Genomic DNA, 15916 nt, shown 5'->3' with positions numbered 1-15916 from the left:
ACTTGCTCACCGCGTCCCTACAAGAGATGCCGTCAGTCAGGACGGACTGTGTCGATGTGTATTCAGCCGATGTCTCGCTGTCCTTAATGGGATTTTCTCTCTCTCCAGTTACAGCACAGTTCACCATCACTGTACCAGAGAATCCCATTACAGCAGCAGCCGGAGGTACGGCTGTGTTTACAGTGACACCGTCTGGTGTGGTGAGGAGCGGGAGCTGGGTTATCGGCGGCAGTGAAAAACTTCAGTGGATCGGGGATACAGTATCTGTAAACCCTAATTACCAAGGCCGGGCTGAGTTATCTCTCCCCGACGTGTCTCTTCGGCTGAAATCAGTGACAGTGACCGACAGTGGAAATTACACTGTGAGTTTGACCTCAGTCTCTGGCGATTCAAAATCAGCGACAGTCACCCTGAAGGTGAAGGGTAAGTAACAGTTACAGTTAACAATAACCTGTCTATGTACCACTCCTGTCCCGGGTTATTGGCCACTAACCTCGTCACCAGTTTGGGGAGAAAATTAAAATGAATATCTTCACACAAAATGTTTTATATCCGGACAAATGGACAATCTGCTCCCGATCTGATGGTTCCATTTCATGTCACTGAGCTGCTTAAAGCAGAGAAATAGTGTTTCTACCCTATAGATATACAGTATGGGCTGTTTTCCTATTTTCTCTCGTGTCCTGAAGGCACTTAACTATTCTACTGGAATACAGTTTCATAACCACTTGTGATCACTTGTACCTCACCCGAGAAGAACATTATTCATGAATTCATAGCACATTCCCCTCAAAACTGGAGGACCTGGATTTGATTGTTTGACGGGGCAAAACTTTAGGTCACTTGACCACATATACACACACACACACACACACACACACACACTCTGTTTACTGAGCAGTAAGTAGGAACCCGCCTGTTGGTCGATTGTCGGATCGCTTTCCAGATTACTAATCCCTCTCCCTCCCAAAAAACTGGTAACGACTGTTTGTTGGACACTGTTGTGGAAATTGACTTCTGTGTTTCACCCACAAAATACCCCGTATATTTATTTTACAGGGTATCCTGTCAAGAACAATGACATGATAAGGCGCTGTATCAAATGCAAGGATTATTATTGTGAACAAAACAGTAAAACACAGTGTTTGTCCATCCTCCACTACTGCTCAGAGAATATTACAGCACATAAGGAGACCATTCAGCCCACGTTGTTCTGATGTTATACTAAAAAATAATAACCACTACATTTAATATAACGTCTTAACACATCATTGAGGCATTTCAAAATGCTTCATAGGAATTCTTGTAAAGTGTGGTGACTGTGTATTTGTCGGTATGTGTCAGCCACCCGGGTCCTCTCGCTCGCGAGGGGAGTGCTCTAACCACTGAGCTACAGGACTTGAGCACGAGTTGATTAGGAGTATTTACAATAAAGATTTACACTAACACACACAGAGGAAAGGGGATTGGAGAGTTAGGGAGGAGAACTGGGATGAGGATGGATGGCTTCTTGGAGAAGAAAGAAACTGACATAAAAACAATGGACTGAATGGCTTCATAGAGTATTCAACATCTCTATGTGATCAGAAGGTTGTGAGATTAATCCTCACGTCAGGATTTGCAGTCGAGGCTGACACTGCGATTTACTATTTACTATCCAAACACGGAGGTGGTGCCAATGTCCAGTTTAATCCTTTCAGAATATCAGCTCTTTATCTTCCCCACATCGTTTCTTAAAACAATCCCATCACCGAACTTCAAAACCTTTCCTCCGCTCCACCCTCGGCGGCCGTGCCTTCAGCCACTGTGCCCCGAGGATCTGGAACTGCCTTCCTCACTCCCTTCGTCTCCCTTCGTCTCGTTCCTTTCCTTCCCATTTTCAGCTCTCTTCTGAAGACGTTTCTTTTCGACCGCGCCTTTGGTCACCTTCCCCCCCCCCCACCGCCCGCGCCCCCCGGCTCGGTCCCGGGATCCAAAACTGTAAAGGGCTCTGAGACGCCTTCCGGCGTGGATGGTGCTATATAAATCCAAGTTGTTGTTGCTGTGATGCAATGATGGGGTACTGTCCTTCTAATGTCAGAGATACTGTCCTTCAATTACAAGTTTAATAAAGTGATGTCAAAGATCCCATCGCATGATTCAAAACCAGAAGGGAGTTTCTCCCGGTGTCCCGGCCAACAATCCATTAATAAAATCACTCATTCACTTCAATGGCTGTTTGTGGAACATCGCAATGTGCAAATTGGCTTATGTTTGCCGACAAATACACAGTCACTGCACTTTACAGTAAACTCCTGCAAAGCACTTTGAGATCCTCAATGATGTGATACGGTACTATATCAAATTACAAAGATTACTGTATAGACAGTTATGGGAAAAGGTCTTTGAGGTTCGGTGCGAGTTAGTGAAAGTGCAACAGAACCTCAGCACTGCATTGCAGTGTCATCATAGACAATGTGACTTGAACCCACAACCTTCTGACTCAGAGTCGAGTGTGAGCCAAGATGGCGAATGAATAATAATAATTAATAATAATAAAGAAGAAGAATGAATAATCTGTACATTTGATACAGCATCTCTCATTTCAGGAGTTTATCTCAAAGTGGATTTACTGTAACTTGTTTTGACGGTATGTGTTAAGCACTCCGAAACGCTACCCTGTGTGAAGGGCGCTATTTAAATGCAAGTTGTTGGTATTTGTTGGTGAACACAGCAGGAAAGTTGTTGCTCGCGGTCTTGCTGATTAATAAAGATGATATGGACAGTTATTGGCTACAATAATTGGTTACAAGTACCGTTTTGGAATATTTTATATTGACACCAGAATCATATTGTAATGCTGTAAATGCAGAAAGTACACATTTGGTTGGGATGAAAAACAAGAATCTATTTCCTTTAGATGACGTTTTCAAAATCATGAGGGGATTTGATAGGTTAGAAAGGGAAAAACTGTTTCCACTGGTGGGTGTGTTGGTGACTCAAGGTCACAGATTCAAAATAGTCTCTAAAAGAAGCCGAGGGGAGGTGAGAAGAAATGTTTTCACACAGCGAGTTGTTTGAATCTGGAACACATTGCCTGAAAGGGCGGTCGAGGCCGATTCGATAACTACTTTTAAAAACGCGGTGGACGGGTATTTGAGGAGGACAGGTTTGAAGGTTATGGGGAAAGGGCCGGGAGTGGGATTGGCATTAATTGCTCTTTTCAAATAGCTGCACAGACTCGATGGGCTGAATGGCCTCTTTTTGTGCTGTACGATTCTATGATTCTATGATGAGCCGTGTTGTTGCCGACAGGAACACACCGATCACTGAGGTTTCATGGCCAAATCACTTGATGGCCTGAGACCTCTCCAACTTGCTCACACCTCACACCTCTTCCCAGCCCTTTCGCTTGGTTTGCTCAGGCCTTGTGCACATCCCCTGACCCTCTGCTCCACCTTCAGCCACTTTGCCCTGAGCCCCTGGAACTCCCGGCCTCACCCTCTCCGCCCCTTGCTCCTCTTTCCTCTTTACACCAAGCGCTCCGGGACGCTTCCCCACGTGAGGAGCGCAAGTTGTTGTTGTTGTTAATCGTCTTCAAATCCCACCTGAAGGCTTTCCTCTTTGACGGTGCTACGGTCACCTCCTCTTTCTCCCCGTCTCAGCCTCAAACTCTGCCAACGCTGAGACGCTGCCCCACAGGAAAGTCTCTGTATAAATGCAAGTTGTTGTTGCTAATGTTTTAAGTGACTTGAGTTTCCAACAAACTGTTGTATTTTACACAGAATGTGATGCACAGAATGTAAATACTCTCCTGTGTTTTGACAGAATCTGTTTCCAATATTACTGTTACCCCCAATGTCACGCAGTCAGTAGAATATAATGACACTGTGGGGCTGACGTGCACTGCATCAGGGACAGACGTGTCATATCAATGGTTGAAAGACAATAAAACTATCAGCTCTGACAACAGGACTGTCCTAAGTCTGGATAACAAACCCCTGACTATAGCTGGAGTACTGAGGGCTGACAGTGGGAATTACACGCACTGGGCCTACAACACCGTTAGTAACGACACAAGCCATCCATTTTATCTCAATGTCAACTGTAAGTGTCACAGTAAAAGCAGCTTCAATGTTATATTTTTGTAAATGATTTGTATAATCTTAGTTAATGTTATGCAATATTTGTTTCCGCAAACATTATACGCTCCGTATCCATTTTGGACACCAAATAATCAATTCCTTTAACAAACACTGAATTTGATCAGATTTAACAAAAATTTATAAAAGCACCAAAATGTAAAAGAATATCCAGCATTAAACTCTGAAATGAAACTATTTTTATTACGAATTTCAATCTAAACCATTATAAAAGTATTAGATTTGAATTCTGTTTGAATCACTACAAACTTTCATTTGTACCAACAGGTGAAAGCACTGGTCCACTCCTGAAATAAATACCATAATAATTGAATTGATGAACAATGAAAAAAGTCCTACTAAATTGGTACTCAATTAAAATATAGGAGTAGAAATCCCCCCTTGGGTCTGGACTTGTCTATTGTAATATTATTTCACAGCAAATAGAATTAAATTCTTAAATTGTGTCCATTGAACTACAGAAACTGGGAAAGTTTCTGCTGGCTCTGAAATGCTAAATAATACCTCAGTGGAATTTCAGGGGACAGAATTGATTTTATATATTAAACAACTATTATTATTATTACACATTATAACAGACAGGTTTTATTAATAACTGTCTCCTTTTGTTTGCACAGTTTTGGTGTTCAGGCTCATCGTGACCTTTAGTGCTGGTGATGGGCTGTACGTTAGATAGTTTTAGACTTGTGATTTATATGATGTTACAAATGATGTGCATTTGTTCTGGATGGACCAGGATTACCCAATGTGTCCATCATCCCGGATAAAACATTACACAGTTCAGGAACAACTGTTAAGTTCTTGTGCTCCGCGGACTCAAATCCAGCCTCTGAATTTCAGTGGTTTCACAATGGTGCCTCTCTTCAACAAAACGGTCAACAAATAATCATTAATAATATTTCTATGAACGCCACTGGAAATTACACTTGTCAGGCACATAACAATGTAACACTAAGGTACAATGAAGCAAGCAGGGAAATCCAAGTTATAGGTATGTAACGATAATTTATTAAATAGTAATTACTTTTTATATCATTTTCACTCCTAATTTTGAAAGGTAAAACTGTGTTTTCTTTTCAGAAATTGAACAGCTAACATATATATTATTTTATGTGAATGATATGACTTTATCCATGGGTTTCAGTAGCCGGTAATTGTTTGCTGTGATGGGCAAACTTTGAATTACAAAACTATTCTCTTAGAACTTCTAAAGCAAAGTGCTGACATGATGTACCGGAAACGCTTACGGTTTACCACCATCTGTAAAAGTAATGTCATTATGATATTGTTACCGCAAAGTCCAATCAATGTTTGCAGGTGAACGTAGATAGAACTCCTCAGATCATGAATATATCCATGTTCCCCGGCCCTGCCCTCCCCACCATCTGCAGTTAGGCCTTCAGCCTCTCTGCCCCCACCTTGTGAACCTCCATCCCCAAATCCCTCCGCCCTATCCCCTCCCTTACCTCCTTCAAAACACGTCTCAAGACCCTCCCCTTCGACCGCGCCTTCAGTCACCCTCCTACCCCCACCCCCACTTGCCCTCCACCCCTCCTGATCCCAACCCCAGTTCGGGTGCACACCTTTGACAGTCCGTGGCCTTGGGATAGTCGACTCATGTCAAAGGCTCTGTGTAAATGTCATTTGTTGGTGTTACTTTCAACAACTTCAAAAAAGTTGGTCTAATTCTTAGCACTTTAATAATTGAAACCGTTTTTGTATGTGTACAAAATTGAGACATTTAAATGTTCACTAAAGAAATTGAGATATAACTTAATAATAACTGTTACACTGCTGTAGGATAAAGGCAACTGAGAACAGAAATAACCTATTGCTAAATAAGACCTTTTAGGAACCCAATCGCATAGAACGACTAATATGTGAAGTCATAGAATCATAGAATATTACAGCACAGAATGAGGCCATTCGGCTCTCGTGCCTGTGACAGCTCTTTGGAAGAGCTGCCCAATCAGTCACACTCCCCCACTCTCTCCCGATAGCCCTGGAAATTTTTCCTCTCCATATACGTATCCACTTAAGAACATAAGAACATGAGAAATGGTGGATGAAAAAAGACAGAGGTCCATCCAGTTTGCCTTCCATCTTCCTGGTGTTCGCTTGCACATATGTCCCGAACTACCTACGTACTATATCCCATGTTATTTCCTAAAAACATCTAATCTGTGTTTGAAAGAATCAACACTTCTCTCTTTTCAGGCAGTGTATTCCAGATCTGAACAGCTCACTGTGTGAGAACATTTCTCCCCGTCTCCCCTCTGATTCTTTTGATAACTATCTTAAATCTATGTCCTCTGATTACTGACCCACCCGCCAGTGGAAACAGTTTCTCTCTGGTCATTCTGTCAAATCCCCTCATAATTTTGAACACCGCTATTAAATCTCCCCTTAACCTTCTCTGCTCTAAGGAGAATAATCTTAGCTTCTCTACCTCTCCTCATAACTGAAGTCCCCCATTCCTGGTACCATCCTCCCTTCAGATTGTTGCCCAGAATTGAACTCGGTTCTCGAGCTGAGGCCTAACCAGTGTTTTGTATAACTCGCTAAAATCATAACCTCCTTCTAGAAAATAATTCCACTATGTATCAAGAGCCAGTCATGGACCTTAATTATTAACTGAGAGAGGTATTTCATGGGGTCCCACAGAGGTGAGTCTTTGCCCCAAGACCCACCGAGATAGTATAAATGTGGCAGCGGTTTTAGCTCATTAAACTCCAGGAAATACCCCAACACACACTCTGGGTCTCCAGGTCTCAGCCCAGTCTGCACCAATACTCTGCGGAATGAGGTGAGCAGAGTGCAGCGCTCCAGGGAGAGAGCGCATTCCATTCCAGACACAGGGAATTCCCATGTGTTAGGTGGGATGCACGGAGTTCTCAGTTTGGTTTGGATACTCAACCACCAGGCGACCAAACCCAAAAGGACCTGACATTTTTGTGCTGGTGGCTCAAGATTTATTCAGGAACAAAGAGAGTGAGGAACTGAATCGGAGCCTCAGTGCAACTGTGAGCAACAATTAAATATGTGTTTTATTAACATGAAGGTAATGGAAACTACAGTTTGAATAATGAATGAATTATAAACCCTCTCTCCCCCGGCTTGGAGTCAGGCTCCGCCACTGTAAAGCACTCTGAGTCGCCGTCCGGCGTGGAGGGCGCTATATAAATCCAAGTTGTTGTTGTTGTATATAAGTGCAAGTTGTTGTTGTTGAATGAATGAATAGTCCAATTTCGCCTGATTCTTGGTCACTGTGGTTTGTGTCCTCTAACAAATATATTACACACTAAATAAATGTCCTGTTTTGTTAGATCCAATTTCCAAGCCCACTATTTCATCCAATGTCACTATTCCGGTAGAACATAATGACAGTGTGGCTCTGACCTGCACTGCAGTGGGCACTGCCGTCTCATATCTGTGGTATAAGGACAATGATGGTATCTATGTTGACACAAGGATTGCGCTAAGTGATGGCAATAGAACCCTCACTATACCTGGAATTTTAAGGTCTGACACAGGAGAATATACGTGTTTTGGGTACAACGTAATGAATGGAAAGACAAGTGATTCTTATCTACTCAATGTTAACTGTAAGTCACCCGATCAAACACTATTTGTGGTTTCTAATCTTCATCAATTAATTGCCAACCCGCCTGACTAAATTGTGAAAAAGTTCTGCTCACACACACATACGCTGAATACGATTGGCACTTTAGCTGCTTTGCTGTGCAGTCAATGTTTAAAATAGATATTACCATCACGACTTGTACTTTGATTGAGATAGAGGTGGCAATACATTGATACTTGACTAATGGTCACTTTGACGTGTTGTAACACTGGAGCCCATAGGCAACAGCACAAAGTGACCTTTTGTCAAGTGGTGTTAAATGGGCACCTGGTCTTAGCATCAATCTTTTATAGGGTGAGTGGGTGCACACGGACAACTCTTTATTATAATCTTCTCAGTCTGTTTGTGGTTGATATTAATGAGGTCTTAAAGTAATAAGTATAGAAATCACATTTTCGGATATCAGCTTCTTATTTTATTCCATATCTACAACAAAACATATGGAGAAATCCCTTTCTGGAGTAAACTTGCCGGGGGGAAGTTTGTTACAAATTATGAAAGCATTCGGCCAATTCGAAATTCAGTAACACATAAAACGATAGATTCATATCGCTTCTCGATTTAATACGTTACAGTGTTCAACACTTTGGGTTCTGTTATGCCAAGTTGATAATTACAAGAATAGTGGCCTTTCTATTGAAGCAAACGTTTTATACTTATTTACTTTTAACCTTAGTTTCTCCCAATAGATACCTCCACCCGTAGCACTGACTGTTTACAATGGGTAGTTTTAGATCCATGGTGATCGGCTCCGTTGATGTTGTATAAAACGCTGTAGAGATTGTGTTTGAACCAACCTGTGAATCTATTTTAGATGGACCAGAATATCCCAACGTATCAATCAATCCACATTTACAATTAATTAGTTCAGCATCAACTGTTAATCTCTCGTGTTCTGCGGAATCAAACCCACCTTGTGAATTTCAATGGTATTTCAATACTTCCTCTTTTCTACAAAACGACTCGGACCTTCTCATTCCCAATATTACCCTGAAGAACGCTGGGAATTACACGTGTCAGGCCTTTAACAGTGTAACCCAAAGGTATAGTGCAGCAAACATCAGAATCCTTGTCATAGGTACGTAAAATAGTATTGTTACCTGACGTAAAAGCCTTCCTATACTTTATCTTTTAACTAAAAACATCTGTAAGTGGCCTGGCGTGTGCTGTACGACTGAAACAAGATGACAAAGATTGCAATCTGAGATAAAATGAGAAGGAATGTGGAAACCAAAGCTCCGTCAGCACTTGAGAGGATCCAACAGTGGTGGGTAACAACAACAACAACAACAAGATTCCATTTATAGAGCGCCTTTCACGTTGAGAGGACGTCCCAAAGCGCTGGACAGTTGGGTCAGGACCCGAGCATTGGGGGGAAAATGGTGAGGGGAGCGAATGCAAGAAGTGACATTGACTGAGACCCAGAAGTAGGCAGTTTTGCTTCGCCACAAACTAACTGTCATTTTCTCTTCTGTGTTCATGTGCAATGAATGCACAATACACAATGAATAAGCACTGACTAGTGACTGGATCCCATGATAGCGCTCGTTGGGATTTAATAATAATATTAATCCTTGTATTTGATATATCGCCATATCACGTCTTCGAGACAACTCAAAGCACTTCACAGGATACACTGTGAAGTGAATTGAATGTATATTTTGTGGTTGATGTGGCAGACAATTGCACACAACAATGTCCCACAAACAGTCGTGGATTGATGTGACCAATTTATGATTTTTTTTAAGGAATTATTACCCCCGGAAAAACGATCTGCCTCTCGGCTAACAACCGGGTTCCTATTTACTGCTGAGTAAACAGAGACATGTGGAGCAAGGAGACTTGCCCAACGTTTCACACTGCCCGGGAATCAAACCCAGGTCTATCGCTTGCGAGGCGAGTGCTCTAACCACTCAGCTACAGGACTCACTAAATTACCAAATTGCCAATTTACAATCATAGTACAATTTACAATACAATTTACACTTATACAGTTACTTTCACGTCAGAAGGATGTCCCAAAAACTGGCTGAACATGGAACCCTAATGTGGATTTCCTGACCAACAATCCCTCAAATAAAATAGTTTTGTGACTGTTTGTGGGACAGCAGCAATTTGGCTGCTGCGTTTGACTATAAATACACAGTAAATCCTATGAAGCACTTTGAGACTTCCTCCTGACATGAAAGACTATATCAAATGTAAGATTACCACTTGTTCATTTGATGCTGAGAAATGTGTTATTTTAAAGTTTGCCAAACGTTTAACTGTACTGAGTGTTGATGGGTAAGTCTTGCGTTTGATTTTGTGAAAATTTAAAGAAAATAACAGGAGCAGAGATTCCTGGCTACCGGATTGACCTTGTGACGTAAAATTTGTTGTTTTACGTCATAAAATGTACCTATAATTTTATGCCATTTTTAATTTACAGTTAAACTACAAGCAGTGCTGCTTCTCTGCCATTTTTCTTCCCAACTAAGTTGCAACTTTACTGTCAAAAGTGAATATTTAGAGAGTTCAACAGGTATTTTTAAGGAGAAAGAATATTATGTGATAGTTAACAATAGTTAACAATCTCAAGAAGTTAAAACAGAAGGGAGTGAATCAACCCCACATGCTCTCTTTATCTCCCTTTCAATACTCTTTTTATAAATTCCATGTATGTAAGAATGTGCAGGACTGGAAAGGCTATGATGGTCTATCTCAAAGTAAAGCAACATCAAAATTACATTTATAGAGAGCCTTTCACGTCGGGAGGATCTCCCAAGGCGCTGGACAGTCAGGGGTCAGGACGCGAGCATGGGGGAGAGATGGGATTGGGTGGAGGAAAGCCAGAGAGGTGGTTTAAAATAATATAATCCATGACCCATTCTTCTGAATTATCAAGGGGCTTAATTCATTATAATAACGAGAATAATCCTTGCATTTGATATGGCACTTTATCACATCACCGACCCATCAAAGCACTTCATAGGATACTGTGAAGTGATGTCGCTTGGTGTATTTTCTGGGCAAATATGATAGTCAACTTTGCAAACAGCAATCTCCCCGCCAACTGCCTCAGAGTGAGGGGTTAATTTTATTTGTAGGATTGTCACCCTGGACACCAGGATAGTGGGGTCCTGTAGCTCAGGGGTTAGAGCGCTCGCCTCGCAAGTGAGAGACCGGGGTTTGATTCCCGGCAGGTGAAACGTTTCGTTACTCCACACACCTCTATTTACCTTCGCAGTAAGTAGGAACCTGGTTATTAGTCAATTGGCGGATTGCTTTTCTGGGGGTAATAATTCCTTACATTGTCCTTACAATGGCTTGAAACTACAACCTTCTGATTCATGTGTGAGAGTGCCACTAATTGAGCCGGGCTGACACACTATATTGTTCAGGGACACAAACAAATAATACATTTATCATTCAATCCATGACTGTTTGTGGGACACTGCTGTGTGCAATTGGTTGCCACGTTTCGCCCAGTGCTCTGAGACGTCTCGAATTCATGATAAGGAGCTATATCAAATGCAAGGATTATTATTAACGTCCATCTGGACAGAAGGCAGGATTTAATGTCTCATCCGAACCTTATGTTGTTCAGTATAAGGGTCGGACGCTGGTCAGTATTAGAGACAGGTCAGTTTTAGGTCAGTCCTGCAGGGAATCCTGGAGCTCAGTGATTAGAGCACTCGCCTTGCAAGTGAGAGACCGGGGTTTGATTCCTGGAAGGGTGAAAGTGTCCTTACTCCACACGCCTGACAATAATCCCTCAAGAAAAAAATATATTATTTGGTGATTCAATGTTTGTGGGACACTGCTGTGCAAAATTGGTTGCCTCGTTTCGCCCACAAATATACAGTCAATTCACTTTACAGTGTATTCTGTGAAGAGCTTTGAGATGTCTGGAAGACGTGAAAAGCTCTATTTCAAATGCACTGATTATTATTATTAGTCTAAGGGTTGAGTCACTATTAGTTCCTTCAGTATTATTCTTGGATCAGTATTCGGGACGGTCAGTTCGCTGAATGTGGTTATTGATTATTACAGCAAAGTGAAAAGGATTGATACCAATGACATTGTGGAACTCTCTTTAAGGGAGTCCTGTTATAATATGGAATTTACTTCCAAGACATGGATTGTCTTCAGCACAAGAAAGGAAGGCTTCGCACATAACAAACATGTACAGCAGCTGATGCAAACTGAAGTGGTGACCCTGAAGTTGGGCTGTTTGTGGTTCAGGAATCCAAGCAGTCACCGTCATGTCATCACTGACGAGCAGCCACTGCTGATCACACTGCGCTATGAGGCAGATTACAGTGTTATGGACTCCAGCAATGCCTTCTGATGGGGTTAGAATTCTCCTGATAAAGGTCCGCTGTGTCAGTCCTTGGGTATGTGGCAAACAGATCATGATACTATAATCATCCTTGTATTTGATACAGTGCCTTATCACGTCTTCGAGACGTCTCAAAGCGCTTCACAGAATATACTGTAAAGTGTAGTGACTGAATATATTGTGGACGAAACACGGCAGCCAAATGCGCACAGCAGTGTCCCACAAACAGTCATGGATTGAAGTGACCAAATTATTGTATTATTATTTGAAGGAATTATTACCCCCGGAAAATTGATCCACCGATCGACTAACAACCGGGTTTCTACTCACTGATGGATAAACAGAGGTGTGTGTGAGTGTGTGTGGAGTCAGGAAACTGCCCAACATTTCGCTCTGCCCAGGAATCGAACCCAGGTCTCTCACTTGTGAGGCGAGTGCTCTAACCACTGAGCTACAGTACTATTAAAACAGAAACCAAAAGAATAACTTTGTCAAAAAGTTCAGCGCAACCACTGGTTTATAATTGTATGATTCTATTATCATTTTATTTGCAGAAAAAATCACCAGCGTCACCGTAACACAGAACATTCCCAACCCGATAGAATACACTGACACTGTGACACTGACATGTGATGTTAAAGGCACTGTTGAGTCACGGTTGTGGTTTAAGGATGAGAGAGCTCTCCACAGCAATGACAGGATCACAATCTCCCAGGATAATGCCACCCTGACCATCATCAGTGTGACTAGAAATGATGGTGGAACGTATCGGTGTGAGGCAAAGAACAGCTTTAGCTCTGTGTCCGGCAGCCACACACTGAGCATTGCGTGTAAGTACTCAGTCACCTCTCAGAATAAGGCTTCAATCTTATGCTTTACATTCAGTGGTAATAAAGAAGCCGTTCTTGCGTCTGTTGCAGATGGACCAGACACCCCTGAGCTTACAATCACTGGGACACACTCAGCAGAACTTGGAGACTCTCTAACATTGTCTTGTTCTGCTCAGTCAAACCCAGAAGCTCAGTATAAATGGATATTTAATGGCACCGTTCTGTCACACACAACTCCACAGCTCACCATTGATCAAATAAGCCCGACTGACCGTGGGAGTTACACTTGGAGCCCTGTAGCTCAGCAGTTAGAGCTCTCGCCTCGCAAGCGAGAGGAACTGGGTTCGATTCCCGGGCGGGTCAGGGTGAAACATTAGGCAGAACACACACACCTTTGATAGCAGCAGTAAGTAGGAAGTCGGTTGTTAGTCGATTGGTAGATCGTTTTTCCGTGGATAATAATGTCTCCAAAAGAAAATAAAAATTGGTCACTCAATCCACGACTGTTTGTGGGACGTTGCTGTGCGTAATTGGCTGCTGCGTTTTTCCCACAAAATATACAGTCACTACACTTTACAGGGTATTCTGTGAAGCGCTTTGAGACTCTCGAAGATTTGATAAGGCGCTGTATTAAGGATTATTAACGATTATTATGATAACCCATGTGAAGGGCATTGTATGAACATTAACATCTGTTGACTTTCCCCTCCAGATTCTGTTGGTGCTCAGGATCAGAGCGCCACCATCGCAGCCATCACTCTCGGGGTTATATTGTTTGTGATCATCATTCTCCTGATTGCTGTTGTCTATAGAAAGCGTAGGCATTCTGCTGGAGATCCCGGTAACTACATCACTTTTATTTGCGGTGACATATAAGTGTATCAAATCCAAGGATTATTATATGCGATTCAATAACTACTTTTAAAAACGCGGTGGACGGGTATTTGAGGAGAACGGGTTTGCAGGTTATGGGGAAAGGGCCGGGAAGTGGGATTGACATTAATTGCTCTATTCAAAGAGCCGCACAGACTCGATGGGCCGAATGGCCTCTTTTTGTGCTGTACGATTCTATGATTCTATGATATGATTATATCAGATACAAGGACTATTATTATATCAAATACAAGGACTATTATTATATCAAATACAAGGACTATTATTATATCAAATACAAGGACTATTATTATATCAAATACAAGGACTATTATTATATCAAATACAAGGACTATTATTATATCAAATACAAGGATTATTATTATATCAAATATAAGGACTATTCGAAGTGCTCAGAGGCTCAGAGAGCACAAACGAGATCTCGGTCCTAAGGTGATCCATCTGATGGGGTTTTCCGCTCCCCATTGAGGAAAGAATATCCTCGACCTGGAGAGGCAATGTCAATGGATGATACCGGGTATGAAAAATATATGAACCTGTGATGAGAGGGTAAATTAGATAATGGTGTCATTCTCACAACAGGAATCTCTTCAACACGCAATGAGGCACGAACAATCTACCAGAATGAGTCCAGCCATATGGGGAACCAGGTCAGGATAGTTACTAAAACAACCTCTGGTCAACATGGTTCCATCTCACTGTCTGTGGCATGAAGTGAGCAGCTGTTAACTCCCCTGAAACTCGCCAACTGACTCAAATTATTGACTGGATAATCAACTGCCTGAACATAATTATGTTCTAAAAACTTTATATTTCATGTTCTTACAGGATAATGAGGTCCCAGATCGTCCATATGAGGTGAGACGGTTTATTTCATTCCTTGAGACATAATAATAAATCAGCAATGTCTCACACACAGCCACGAAGTGAAGGACCAATTCTATTTGGGGGATTGTTGGCCACGAAATGAGGACAGAAAAACTGGCAAAATTACCAACAAAACCTCAATGTGCCCCATTGTCTGTGCTGTACTTTCTATGATTCTGAGCTTATACTAAAAAAAGGCAATTGAAACAAGTTCTCTCTTGACTTTAACAGAGTATAGGACCACAATCTTCAGAGGACAGCAACCTGACAGGTATGTTTGAGGAATATTCTCCAGAACTCACTGAAGAGAGAAAGTGGTGTATAATTGTTGGTCAAAGCCAAGATTCACAGACAGAAATTCCGTCTTTTGTAACAAAAGTGTCTATTGATTCAAGTCAACATCCATTTCCCAAAGCAAATAGCATCTCCATTCAACCCAACACAAAGCACAGCTCTCTGTGTGTTACGGATGTCTGGTTCAGCTTTGCTCTGTGTGAGATAAACCACTGTGATCAGATCACCCTCCTGTCTCTCCAATCCCTGGGCCCGAGTCCTAACCCCCTTCCTGACGAGAGAGACTGCTTCCTGTTCCACCCGATACATACAACACAACATTTACACACGATGGCACTTCACATCGCGAGGACCTCCCAGGACTCGGGACAGTCAGGGATTTGGACTCAGGGAGTGGGTGGGGGTTGGGGTAAGGGAGGGTGGGAGGACGGCCCAAAGTCATGGTCGGCTGAAGAAGAGGGACTTGAGACGGGCCATGAAGGAGGCAAGTGAGGGGGTGAGACAGAGGGACTGTGGGATGGAGTTCCAGAAGGTGGGGGCAGAGAGGCTGGAGCCCGACCGTCGATGGTGGGGTGGTCAGCGGAGGATGTGAAGCAGGTCGGAGCCCACTGAGCGGAGGGAGGGGACAGGTTGGTAAGGGGTTAGCAGGGCAGAGGTAGCAAGAGGGAAGGCCATGGAGGGCTTTGAAGGTGAGGATGAGGATGTTGATCTCTGTCCTCTCAGTGATGGGGATCCAGTGGAGCCGGACGAGGGTGGGGGTGATGGGGTCACGGAGCCTGGTCCGGGGGAGGACATGAGCTGCAGAGTTTGGATGACTTGACACCTATTCTTACAGTTGCTGCTCCCAACGTGTATGAGAACAGGAACAATGTGCAAAGAGCAAAGAACAAAGTGAGTAAAACAATTGTTGGAGAGCATTAAT

The 15916-nt window shown here is 42.6% G+C and overlaps 1 protein-coding gene across 1 annotated transcript; it reads left to right on the top strand.

Annotated features, from left to right (window-relative positions):
- Window positions 1–218: 218 nt before the first annotated feature.
- LOC121851645 (carcinoembryonic antigen-related cell adhesion molecule 1-like) lies at window positions 219–15915 on the top strand (the record flags this gene model as incomplete). Its single annotated transcript, XM_042345715.1, has 7 exons — window positions 219–423; window positions 12664–12939; window positions 13652–13780; window positions 14416–14483; window positions 14662–14691; window positions 14932–15208; window positions 15830–15915. Coding segments are annotated over 7 exons (1071 nt in total), but the record flags the coding sequence as incomplete, so codon positions are not given.
- Between the last annotated feature and the right edge of the window lies 1 nt (window position 15916).

This window comes from Callorhinchus milii, unplaced genomic scaffold (genome assembly GCF_018977255.1).
Source record: "Callorhinchus milii isolate IMCB2004 unplaced genomic scaffold, IMCB_Cmil_1.0 Scaffold81, whole genome shotgun sequence".
NCBI lineage: Eukaryota > Metazoa > Chordata > Chondrichthyes > Chimaeriformes > Callorhinchidae > Callorhinchus > Callorhinchus milii.
This window is presented reverse-complemented; position numbering and strand designations above follow the sequence as displayed.